Source organism: Capricornis sumatraensis, chromosome 2 (assembly GCF_032405125.1).
Source record: "Capricornis sumatraensis isolate serow.1 chromosome 2, serow.2, whole genome shotgun sequence".
NCBI lineage: Eukaryota > Metazoa > Chordata > Mammalia > Artiodactyla > Bovidae > Capricornis > Capricornis sumatraensis.
The window spans coordinates 181,848,705-181,860,736 of record NC_091070.1 but is presented as its reverse complement, the minus strand read 5'-3'; the positions used below and the strand labels follow the sequence as shown (position 1 = coordinate 181,860,736).

At 42.4% G+C, this 12,032-nt stretch overlaps 1 protein-coding gene across 1 annotated transcript in view; it reads left to right on the top strand.

The window, feature by feature from the left end:
* ROR1 (receptor tyrosine kinase like orphan receptor 1) overlaps positions 1-11,763 on the top strand; it is a 192,523-nt gene extending 180,760 nt beyond the window's left edge. Inside the window, exon 9 of the mRNA XM_068961244.1 lies at positions 10,336-11,763. Within this exon, the coding sequence (XP_068817345.1) occupies positions 10,336-11,763 (1,428 nt within the window). The remainder of the gene's footprint in view (positions 1-10,335) is intronic.
* The last annotated feature ends 269 nt before the right edge of the window (positions 11,764-12,032 follow it).

Below are 12,032 nucleotides of genomic sequence, written 5' to 3'. Positions count from 1 at the left end.
ATAGAAGGGATGTCATACAATATTTCTTCTTCTCTATCTGACTTACTTCATTCAGTATGACAATCTATAGGTCCATCCGTGTTGATGCAAATAGCATTTTTTCATTCTTTTTAATGGCTGAGTAATATTCCATTGTGTGTGTGTACACACAAACCCCACATCCTCCTTATGCATGCCTCTGTCAGTGGACATTTCTGTTGTTTCTGTATCTTGGCTATTGTAAACAGTGCTGCAATGAATTTTGCAGGGCATGTATTTTATTTCTCACCTCATTTCTGTTTCTTCACTTCCAGACTATTCCTCTCTCCTTTTCTTTTCCAGCCAAAGTATTCAGGCTTTACTGAATGTACTGACACTTGATTATATTCCTGGGACCAGTCCCTTTTGCTAGCAACATGCTTTCATCTAAAAAGCCCTGCTGTGATTGGGGGACCCCTTGGAAACCCCTGTCCTTATCCAATGTCACTACACTTATTGCTAAAACATCCTCAATAACTTTTCCACTCACTTGTTAAAGCCATTATCTCCAAGGCTTCTGAGCTCATCATGCTATTCACATGGCCTCTGGGGAGTCACCAGGAATGCAATTTAATCCAGTGACCTTTCCTAAGTCTTCTTCCTCCTTAATTTCTCCGGAGCATTCTTCTCAGCCACCATCTTGAAGTACTTTTTCTCTTGGCTCTCCTCCTATCTCCTCCTGTTTCCTTCACTAGCTCTTTTGACTCCCTAAAGGAGCGCCTCCTCTGATGTTTGTCAGTTCTCTTTCCTCTTTCTTTCTCTCATGCTAATTTCATCCTCTGGCATTGCTTTAGCTCCCAGTTGACATCATAATTCAGCAATCTGAAAGGACCTAATCTCAAGTTATCAAGTTCTTTCTCCCAGCACCCAGGAGTCTCTCTGGGCCTAAATTACCTTACTCTCTGGGCCTAACTTACCTTTCTAGCCACATTTGTTCTTGGTTTATTTCTGGGAAGTAGTATGATATACTTCAAAGATCAAGGATTTAGAGACAAAGAGATATGATTATAAATCTTGGCTTCATTATTTACTGGCCATGAGATCGTTGTTTTCTCATTTATAAAACAAGGATACAAATAGTGCTTAGAAGAGATTTTTAAATTTATTTTTATTGAGGTATAATTGACACACGTGATATTAGTTTCAAGTATATAACATAGTGATTCGATATTTTTAAGTCGTGCAAAATGATCACCACAACAGGCCTAGCTAACATCTGTCATAACAGCTTTTTACTTGTGATGAGAACTTCTAAAATTTACTCCCTTAGCACCTTTTAAATGTGCAGTACAGTATTATGAAGTGTATTCACCATGCTCTATATCCCTCTGACATTTTATGACTGTACCCTTTGACTCTCTCTACCTCTTTTGTCCCGCCCACCCAAAAAACCCCCCTTTCCCCCCCCCCCACCACTAGTAGCCACCAATCTTCTCTAAAAGAGTTACTTCTGACATTTCAAGATAGTGTGTCTGGCACCTCACAGGTACTCAACAGCTAGAATTTACTATTATTGTTTGCTACAGCGATAATATGAACAGCCGCAAACCTTTTAGTCAACTACCAAATGCTGTGTACAGGATTCTGCGGGCGGGGGAGGAAGATACAGGATTCAGCAGCCCACAGCATTAGCTGGGGACAAGAGGATCAGAGCAAAGATTACAGTGATAACTCTTTAGATAGCTCTGGTATTCCTGTGCCCATCCAGTGAGCATAAATCCTTTGCCCCACATCCTGTTCACACCCTGGATAAAACCCCTCAGGATGGAGAGGATAGTCTCTACCCTGTGGTGGTATGAGGATTGGGGGCCATCCAGTTCTGAGCTCAGCCTTAAACTATGTCTGAAGAAGCTTTACTTCTAGGAAGAATGAGTATTATAAATGGATATTATGAAAAAGCTAAAGTACTTTACATGCATTATCTCAATATAATCTTTACAATAATCTTCTGAAGGTGGTACTAATTTTGAGCCTGATTTTGGAAGGTGAGAAAACTGAGGCTTGAGATTAAGATTTTACCCAAAGTCACTCAGCGGGTGAGTGGCAGAGCCAAAACTTGAACCCAGGTGTGAGCAGGCCTGGAGCCCAGTGTTCCTTAATTTTCTGGCTGCTGAAACACGCAAGCCCAAGTTACAAGCCCACGGTGGCTCACGCAGTCATTCAGATTGCTGACGTCTGTTCTACCTCTTTACAGGCAGAATTGACCCTCTCCCACTAACACTATAAAGTAACCCCACCACAGAATCAACCCTGGTCACCACCAAACATTCAAACTATCAGAAAGTTACATTACAGAGAAAAGAACTGTTTCTGAAGTTAAATCACTTCCAGAGAAGCGTAGCTGAACTCTGAGCAAATGTGGCCAACTATTGTTGGAACGCCCTCCAGGATTTGATTGCTGAAGCCAGAAGGCACTTAGTTTGGCTGTAGTCTTTGAAAATGTCCATAACCTCTCCAAATCCAATGGTTGTGGCCTTTCAGCTTTAGAATGTAATCATTTCCATTTATGAGTGGAGTCGGTTGTCTCACAATTCTACCACTGTTTACCTAAGAACCAGTAAAATGCACAGGAAAGGAAAACCAGCTTTAGAGTCAAATGAATTCCTCTCAGATACTGAAAACTCTCAATCTTGTATGCTATCCAGGGCTGTTATGCCCAACTCAGGTAAAGGCTGCTGTTGAATGGTTTTATTCACTTATCCCAGTCAACTAATGTGAGCAACAAAGGATCAGCCGGAGTAAAGTCTAGGTCATCAGAGACCAGAGAGTAATTAATTACACCTTGACATTCCACTTTTACACCAGTGGGACTCATGCTTCTAAAATTGTGGAGCCCTCTGAGGATCAAATGAAAACCACCCTCTTTTTTCCAGAAAAGTGCTCCATCTTTGAAGCCAGACATAGGTGGAGCTGAATCTTGGCATTACTACTTAATAGTTGTGCTTCCACAGGCAAGCTACCTAACCTTGAAGGGCTTAATTTCTTGATCCATAGAGTGGAGAAATCATAGTATGAATCTCATGGGTTTGTGACGAGGGTTAAATGAGTTGATGCATTAAACAATGAGAGAGCCCATGAGGGAGTATAGTGTAGTCATGAGGAAGACAGACCCTGGAGTCTGAACTTACAACCTAAATACTAGTTGTGCAGTCACTTAACTGCCGTTCCTCAGGTTCTGCACCTGTGAAACGGGGATAATAGTCATAGTGACCAATTTCATAGGGTTATTGTGATATGAAAGGAATTCATATGTATAAAGTACTTATAGCCTGACACATAAACACTCCACCCCTCGCCCCAACTTGCAGCCATTATTATAATCTCAGCATCTGGCACATGGCAAGTATTCAGTACATGGTAGCTCAGATTACAAACATCTAGAATAGGAGCTGTGTCCCCTCTCCTCGTGATTCTTAAATGGTTTCTCATATACTATTCCATGTGTATATTCTTTGGTATATAGTATATATAGTATCAGTTGACTGAGGTAACCAGCTATGAAAATGTATCCTATATAATTGGTTGCACATGAAAATAGAATAAACTGATGACATGGCCCAAGCTATGAAGTGATGTCTATTTCAAAACCTGAATCTCTCTAAGACAGGAGCCATGCAGAATATAACCCAGTAAAACACTAGTTGATGGCTCTCAGATTTTTCTCTGCTGGTATTTCCAAAGCATCTTCCTAAAGCAGAGTGTTACGGTTCTCTATTAGTCAGAATTGCTCAAATTGGTTCTGCAGAGACTGTGGTCATTCTTCATGCCAGGAGCAGAGACCAGATACTCATTAACTGTCTGATCCAAGAAGGCATATTCTTTTCTTTCCTTTCTTTTTAAAAGTCATATTCCATTTATTCCAGTGGTTCTCTCATTTTTTCCAGTCCCAGAGCATCCTCATCACCTGGGAACCTGTCAGAACTACAGAATCTGACTTACAGAATTAGAAACTCTAGGAGTGAGGCCTAGCAATCTGTGTTATAACAAGCCCTTGGGGGGATTCCAGTACCTGCTCTGGTGTAGACTCTGCTGGTCAGTTCTTGAGATTCAGAGAGTAAGTCTGCAAGGAATATAGCTCTCATAAAAGATTGTGCCTCCAAAGAGAAGCAAACCTGGTCGTATCCTCCTATTATCCCAAATAAAACTCCATTTCCCCCAGAAATTTCAATAGGGCCACGGTCTGCTTCATCCTGAGGACAAATGCCGCTTGTGGGGCCTACCCCTCTCCTGCAGATACTTGCATCCAGCTAGAATCGGCATGTGTGTATAGTGGAAGATATTTGTGAAAGGGCAGCAGTGGCAGGGCATGAGGGATCGGAAAGGAACCAGTGTAAGGGGTTCAAGGACTATAGGAGGAGGCTTGTCCATTGCAAGAACATGAACGTCAGTCCTTTCCCAGCCCCTGCTGCCGGGGCCACCTTCCCGTCCCGGACCACCACCCTGGCTTCTGGTTCACACCACCTTCCTGGGGCTCTGCTTTCTATCTGTGTCTCTACGTCACTCTGGACTCAAAGTAAAGCCATCACTCGTACCCCATTCAGGGTAGAGGTGAAAAGTCACAGAGCGGAATCTATGCTGCACGCCAACGTTGATGGCCATCACAAAATCCTCACCTCATTTCCTGTGGTAATCATTTAGCAAAAGTGAGCAGGAAATAGCAGGTTAGTCGCAAGCTGTGTCACCCAGAGGTGTACTATCACCTAAGGTGTAACTTCCCAAAGGTGGAGAGAGATAAAGTTGCTGAGTCTGTTGCTCTTATCCATCTTCCATCTACATAATTGCAATTTTTTAAAAAACTCTACCCATGGTTCATTGCTTTCATACTTCAAGTTAATGGATGTAAAAGGGGCACATGTCCTCACTTAGCATTCATCACTCAGGTGAGAGAAGCCTGGCCTCTGTAGCAGCTGTTTAGACAGGACTACAATACTCATATGGACTCACATCTAAGACCTCACCATCTAAAAATGTTCTCTCTTGGTTTTCTTTCTGGTCAGCGCTCACTGAAGCCCGAATACAGTTGCTTTTCAGAAATTTCAAGGGGAAGAAATACAATCAGATTTTAGAATAATGTATCAACTTCTACATCAACTCTGATTTTTCTCCCCCGCCAAAATTCTATAATTTTTTAAACTGCACTGAGGCAGATGTGTGTTTACTTTGAGAAGTAAAAATGTTAACATTTAAACTGAAAGCCTGTTTCAGTTTTAAGGTACTTAATTGCCTTACAGCATATAATAAACGGAGCCCATCTTGTCATTCAACTAATGGAGGGAGTGATAAAGAGATAGGAGCCCAGGACCCTATTCATTCCAGCTTTCCTTTGTACTTGGTTTACTTTGGCATCGTGCCTCATGTGTATTTTACACTTCTTTACATTTTGTACATCCCTGTATGACAAATACTTGTCAAACAAAAACTAAACAGATTTATAACCCTTTAACTTGAAATGAGCCAAAATTGAACTGCCAAAACTTTATGACTTCATTTTCTTTCATAGTTTTCCACTACATTGGTTCAAACAGACAAACCCCACTTGAGGTCAAGCAGAGGTCATTTCACTTTCATTACTAAAATATAATTTACAATATGCCAGACCTAAACAAGTTTAGCCTAAAGGGTTTGTATAATGTAAACCATCTGTTCCTCAACAATACAGCTAATTTCCTGCCGTCACCATACAGTCTACTGACTGCTTCTTTAAGGATTTTTATGATTTTTTAACTAGTTCAGGATTTATGTAAAATTTGAAAATGAGTCTGTAGTTAAAACTCATTTGTACCCAATAACTTGAGCATTTAAAAAATGCAAATCACTGTGTAAATCGTTCCCCTGAAACCAAGCTCTGAGCAGTTTTTTGGTTGGTTTTTTTTTTTTTCCTGGGTATTTCTATGCCGGCTGCTGCACAGGTGTTCCAAGAAAAGGTTTTGTGAAATTGATCGTTTTAGTTACTTTCCATGCTTCTTCCCAAAGCAAATCCCCAAATTTGGTTATGACTATCTCTTGTGAGCTATTCCTTCCCTCTATCGGCTGGAGAAGGGTATGGACTATATGCCTTCTGCCCCACTGGGTATCGGTAAGCTATGACAAGGCACACTTGGAGTCAAAACAAACTTTTTTCATGTGTCTGAACAGGGAGAAAGAAGAACAATTATCATTCCACAGAGTGACCACACACCGAAAGCTGACCTCACAGCCCTGCAAGGTGTCAGGCCCCAGGCTGAGCTGACAGAGACGTGCTGAGTCCAACTGGGACTATTGGCCGGCGGGCTTCTCTGGTTTCAAACAGAAGGCCTTACACACGCAAGGACAGCAGTTTTGGCTCTCTTAAAAATTCTTGATAATTTTCTAAGCCTCTTTCTCTGTCTATAAAATGGCAAGAGTAAAAAGTTCTTCTTCCATAGATGAATACCAGAGAACTAATTTGCTTACCTCAGTGTAGGGGAATGCAGCTGGCCTCCTTAGCCATGAAGCCCCAGGGGCCATGTGTCAGGCCAGCGCCAAAGTCCTGTCCACCTCCTCTTCTCTCCCCATCCACACAAGTTTGGCCTGCTTGCTTCCTTTCCCATCTGCCACCATCTACTCTTCCCCGTGGGTTTTTTTTTGCTCCCTCCGCCTCCATCTGCATCTTCCAGAATCCTCAGAGGAACAAGCCACAGGACACTCAAATTCTTACCCACCCGCAGGTTCCAAGACAGACTCTGTCATTTTAAAAGAATTTTTTAAAAAACCAAAAACTACAGGAGAACAGAGAAAGATTAACAAGAAACTTAAACATTCCTTTCTTTTTTTTTTTAAACATAGATGGCTATCTAGAGCTATTTGAGGCTGGGCTGTGCTGTGCTTCCTGGAGAAGGAAATAGCAACCCACTCCAGCACTCTTGCCTGGAAAATCCCATAGACGGAGGAGCCTGGTAGGCTACAGTCCATGGGGTTGCAAAGAGTTGGACACGACTGAGCGACTTCACTTTCTTTCTCTGTGCTGTGCTTAGTCACTCAGTCATGTCCGACTCTTTGCAACCTCATGGACTGTGGCCCGCCAGGCTCCTCTATTCATGGAGATTCTCTAGGCAAGAATACTGGAGTGGCTTGCCATGCCCTCCTCCAGAGGATCTTCCCAACCCAGGGACTGAACCCATGTCTCCCATATTGCAGGCGGACTGTTTACCATCTGAGCCACCAGGAAAGCCCAACAATAATAGAGTGGATAGCCTATCCCTTCTCCAGGGGATCTTCCCGACCCAGGAATCAAACCAGGGTCTCCTGCATTGCAGGCAGATTCTTTACCAACTGAGCTACCAGGGAAGCCCTATTTAAGGCTGTAAATAGATCTAAATCATTTGCATTGACTCAACTTTTTGGATTACTTCCCTAATATGGATAATAAAATTGATTTAAAGACCACTTATTAGGTGGAAATTGCTTACATACATTGTTGGATTTAATCCCTACTATAGTTATGGAGGCTACTGCTGCTGCTTCTGCTAAATCGCTTCAGTCGTGTCCGACTCTGTGTGACCCCATAGACGGCAGCCCACCAGGCTCCGCCGTCCCTGGGATTCTCCAGGCAAGAACACTGGAGTGGGTTGCCATTTCCTTTTCCAATGCATGAAAGTGAAAAGTGAAAGTGAGGTCATTCAGTCGTGTCCAACTCTTCACGACCCCATGGACTGCAGCCTACCAGGCTCCTCCGTCCATGGGATTTTCCAGGCAAGAGTACTGGAGTGGGTTGCCATTGCCGTCTCTGAATTATGGAGGCTAGATATTATATTATCTTATAGATATGGAAATAGAGGTTTAGAGAAGTTAAGAAGTCACCCAAGTTCAGTCACCTATAATATAGGACTTATCCCACAGGATTGTTGTAGTAATGTTAGTTGCTCAGTTGTGTCCAACTCTTTGCAACCCCATGGACCATAGACACCAGGCTCCTCTATCCATGGGATACTCCAGGCAAGAACAGTGGAGTGGGTAGCCATTCCCTTCTCCAGGGGATCTTCCCAACCCAGGGATGGAACCCTGTACATCTCCTGCATGACAGGTAGATTCTTTTCCGTCTGAGCCACCAGGATATTGGTCAAGTGCTTAGAACAGTGTCTGGCACATAGTAAATGCTATATAAATATTAACTATTATTAATGAAAAGCAGCAGATCCAAAGTGCAAATTCAGATTCGTGTTGATATGAATCCAAAGGTCAAATGGTTTGAATTATCCCACCCTGCCTGTGGGTTAGCTTCAGTGGGGGAGTCCTAAATCCTCATTGAGTGTGTGCATTCTAGTTTGCTTCAGTCGTGTCTGACTATTTGTGATCATCAGTCTCCTCTGTCCATGGGATTCTCCAGTCAAGAATACTGGAGTGGGTTGTTCTGCCCTCCTTCAGGGGATCTTCCCAACCCAAGGATCGAACCTGCATCTATGTCTCCTGCATTGGCAGGCAGGTTTTTACTACTAGCACCACCTGGGAAGCTTAAATCAGTTTATATTCTTTGGGTTTAGTTCCTCATCCCAGTTTCCCTCAAAAGTACTTTATTACCCCACTGTTACCTTTCTCTAATACCAAAAGCATGGGGATCCTGTTTAGATCAAAAGTAATACCTTCCGTGCCATTCGGGACTTCCACATAAATTGGATTCATTTAAATCATTAAGAAAAATTCTGAGGGAAACCCTCAGTTCTGTTTTGTTCACTTAAGTGGGTATCTTGCTGCAAGTTTATTTACACTTATCATTAGGTTAATGGGCATTTTACCCTGGAAAATATCAGCCTAGAACAGAGCTAATCATCATGAATTCTAGATTAGCAGTTTGAATTGGAGAAATTTTTTACTTAATTTTCCAAACTGTTAAACGGTGTGCACAGAGCTCTGAATTCCATATGTATTTGCAAATTTCTCAACTTCAATTGGGATACTCACAGCAGTTCTTTTTCTAAAAAATAAGGACTAAAGTCCATTTAATGGGATTATTTTTAAAAACCAGTTTATGTACAAATACATTGCTTTTAAACTTTTTCCCTAACAAATTAGGTTATACTTCAGGATAGATTGGAGCTGAGTTTCAAAAATAGTAAAAACACATGACATAATAGACATTTACTGTCAGATCAAATGTCACAACTTAATACTTATTTTCATTGTGTGTTAGTTGCTTTCTCCTGTTTTAAGGTCAATCAGTAAATAATTCACTGGCAAAGCTATAGAGATAATCAGTTGGTTTGAAGGCAATGGCTCGCTTCAAAAAAAATTGAAATCTGATTGAAAGGACAAAATATAAAATGGACAAATGTTGTTTTTCTTTCATAAAAAGAATAGCAACAGCGAGTTAATAATTGCTAAAAGTTAAACAGCCCTTACCATGTGCCAGACATTGTGCAAATTCACAAAAGCCCTACAAGATAAGTACAATAATTATCATCCCATTTTATAGATGAGAGAATTGAGGCACAGAGTGATTCAATATTGTACCCAGGGTCACACAGCTGGTGAGCAGAGAGGGCAGAATTTCAACCTGAACTATCAGTCTGCAGAGGTCATGCAAGTAACCAGTTATCTCACTGTGTCCTGCACGTAGCGACTTTTGGACTGTAAAGCTAGAGGGATTGTAGAAGAGGCAAAGACCAGAGTGGTCAGGGAGAGTTTCAGAGCAAGGATTTGAAAAGTAGAGAGGAGCCCCTTCCAAACCTCCCCATCTCTACTATGGGCACCTCAGAACAGTCTTTTATTTGGTTTCTCTGGCTTTTAGCTCAATATACACCTTAAAAATAGGACAGCATTGGAAGAACAACGGTGTAAGGCAAGAATAAGCATGGTGTTTGCATGTGGATGATAAGGAAACCTATTCAGCTAAATGATGCCATCATGTAGAGGGGTAGCCAGGCTAAGGATGAAGGCTGTATCCTCTGCAGCACTGCTTCTCACACTCCAGTGTTCACTGAAATCACCTGGGCTCTTGTTAAATGCACATCCTGATTCTGTAGGTCTAAGGTGGGCCCAAGAGTCTGCATTTATCATGAGCTTCAAGTGGTGCTGATATTGTTCTTCCCAAAACTGCCCTTTGAGTAGGAAGATTCTAGGCAATAGCAATGAAGCACTGTAGGAGCAGGGGGTATGGATGGAGGGATAGGTGAGTGATGGACAGAAATTTGCCTATGGCTAAGTTTTAGCCAACAATTTGAAAGACTTCTAGATGTACAACATTGTATTTAATTTGATGTATAGAACCTTCCTCGATATAACCCATCCCTCCTTTCAGATGCCAGGATATCTTGCCTTAGGAAATGCTTTAAACAACATTTTTTTCTTTTCTTTTCCATACAGAGCAAGGCTAAAGAGCTGCCTCTTTCCGCTGTACGTTTTATGGAAGAATTGGGTGAATGTGCTTTTGGAAAGATCTATAAGGGCCATCTCTATCTCCCAGGCATGGACCATGCTCAGTTAGTTGCTATAAAGACCTTGAAAGACTATAACAACCCCCAGCAATGGACAGAATTTCAACAGGAAGCCTCCCTGATGGCTGAACTACACCATCCCAATATTGTCTGCCTTCTAGGGGCTGTCACTCAGGAACAACCTGTGTGTATGCTTTTTGAGTATATGAATCAGGGAGATCTCCATGAGTTCCTCATCATGCGGTCCCCACATTCGGATGTTGGATGCAGCAGTGATGAAGATGGGACTGTAAAATCCAGCCTGGATCACGGAGATTTTCTACACATTGCCATTCAGATTGCAGCTGGCATGGAATACCTGTCTAGTCACTTCTTTGTTCATAAGGATCTTGCAGCTCGCAATATTTTAATTGGAGAGCAGCTTCATGTGAAGATTTCAGACCTTGGGCTTTCCAGAGAAATATATTCTGCTGATTACTACAGGGTGCAGAGTAAGTCTTTGCTGCCCATTCGCTGGATGCCCCCTGAAGCCATCATGTATGGCAAATTCTCTTCTGATTCAGATATCTGGTCTTTTGGAGTTGTCTTATGGGAGATTTTCAGTTTTGGACTCCAGCCATATTATGGATTTAGTAATCAGGAAGTGATCGAAATGGTGAGAAAACGACAGTTGTTGCCATGCTCTGAAGACTGCCCACCCAGGATGTACAGCCTCATGACAGAGTGTTGGAATGAGATTCCTTCCAGGAGACCAAGATTTAAAGATATTCATGTCCGACTTCGGTCCTGGGAGGGACTCTCAAGTCATACCAGCTCTACTACTCCTTCCGGCGGAAATGCCACCACTCAGACAACCTCCCTTAGTGCCAGCCCAGTGAGTAATCTCAGTAATCCCAGATATCCCAATTATATGTTCCCGAGCCAGGGTATTACACCACAGGGCCAGATTGCTGGTTTCATCAGCCCACCAATACCTCAGAACCAGCGATTCATCCCCATCAATGGATACCCAATACCTCCTGGATATGCTGCGTTTCCAGCTGCCCACTATCAGCCAACAGGCCCTCCCAGAGTGATTCAGCACTGCCCACCTCCCAAGAGTCGGTCCCCCAGCAGTGCCAGTGGGTCAACTAGTACTGGTCATGTGACCAGCTTGCCTTCATCAGGATCCAATCAGGAAGCAAATATTCCCTTACTACCACACATGTCGATTCCAAATCATCCCAGTGGGATGGGTATCACCGTTTTTGGCAACAAATCTCAAAAACCCTACAAAATAGACTCAAAGCAACCGTCTTTGCTAGGAGACTCCAACATTCATGGACACACCGAATCTATGATTTCTGCAGAACTGTAAAATGCACGACTTTTGTAAATGTGGTATACAGGAGAAACTAGAAAGTCGTAGAAAAGATTTATATTCAAATATTTTTATTAAAGTAAGGTTCTCATTTAGCAGACACTGCAACAAGTATCTTCTGTGAAGTTTAACTGTGTCTTACCAACCAGGGCAGACACCAGCCAGAAAAGAAACGTTGTGGGATCAACACTCCATCAGGGTGTATGCCCTGGCATTGGGATTTGGACATCTGGTTTCAAGTACTGAACACTGTAAACCAGTGAAGA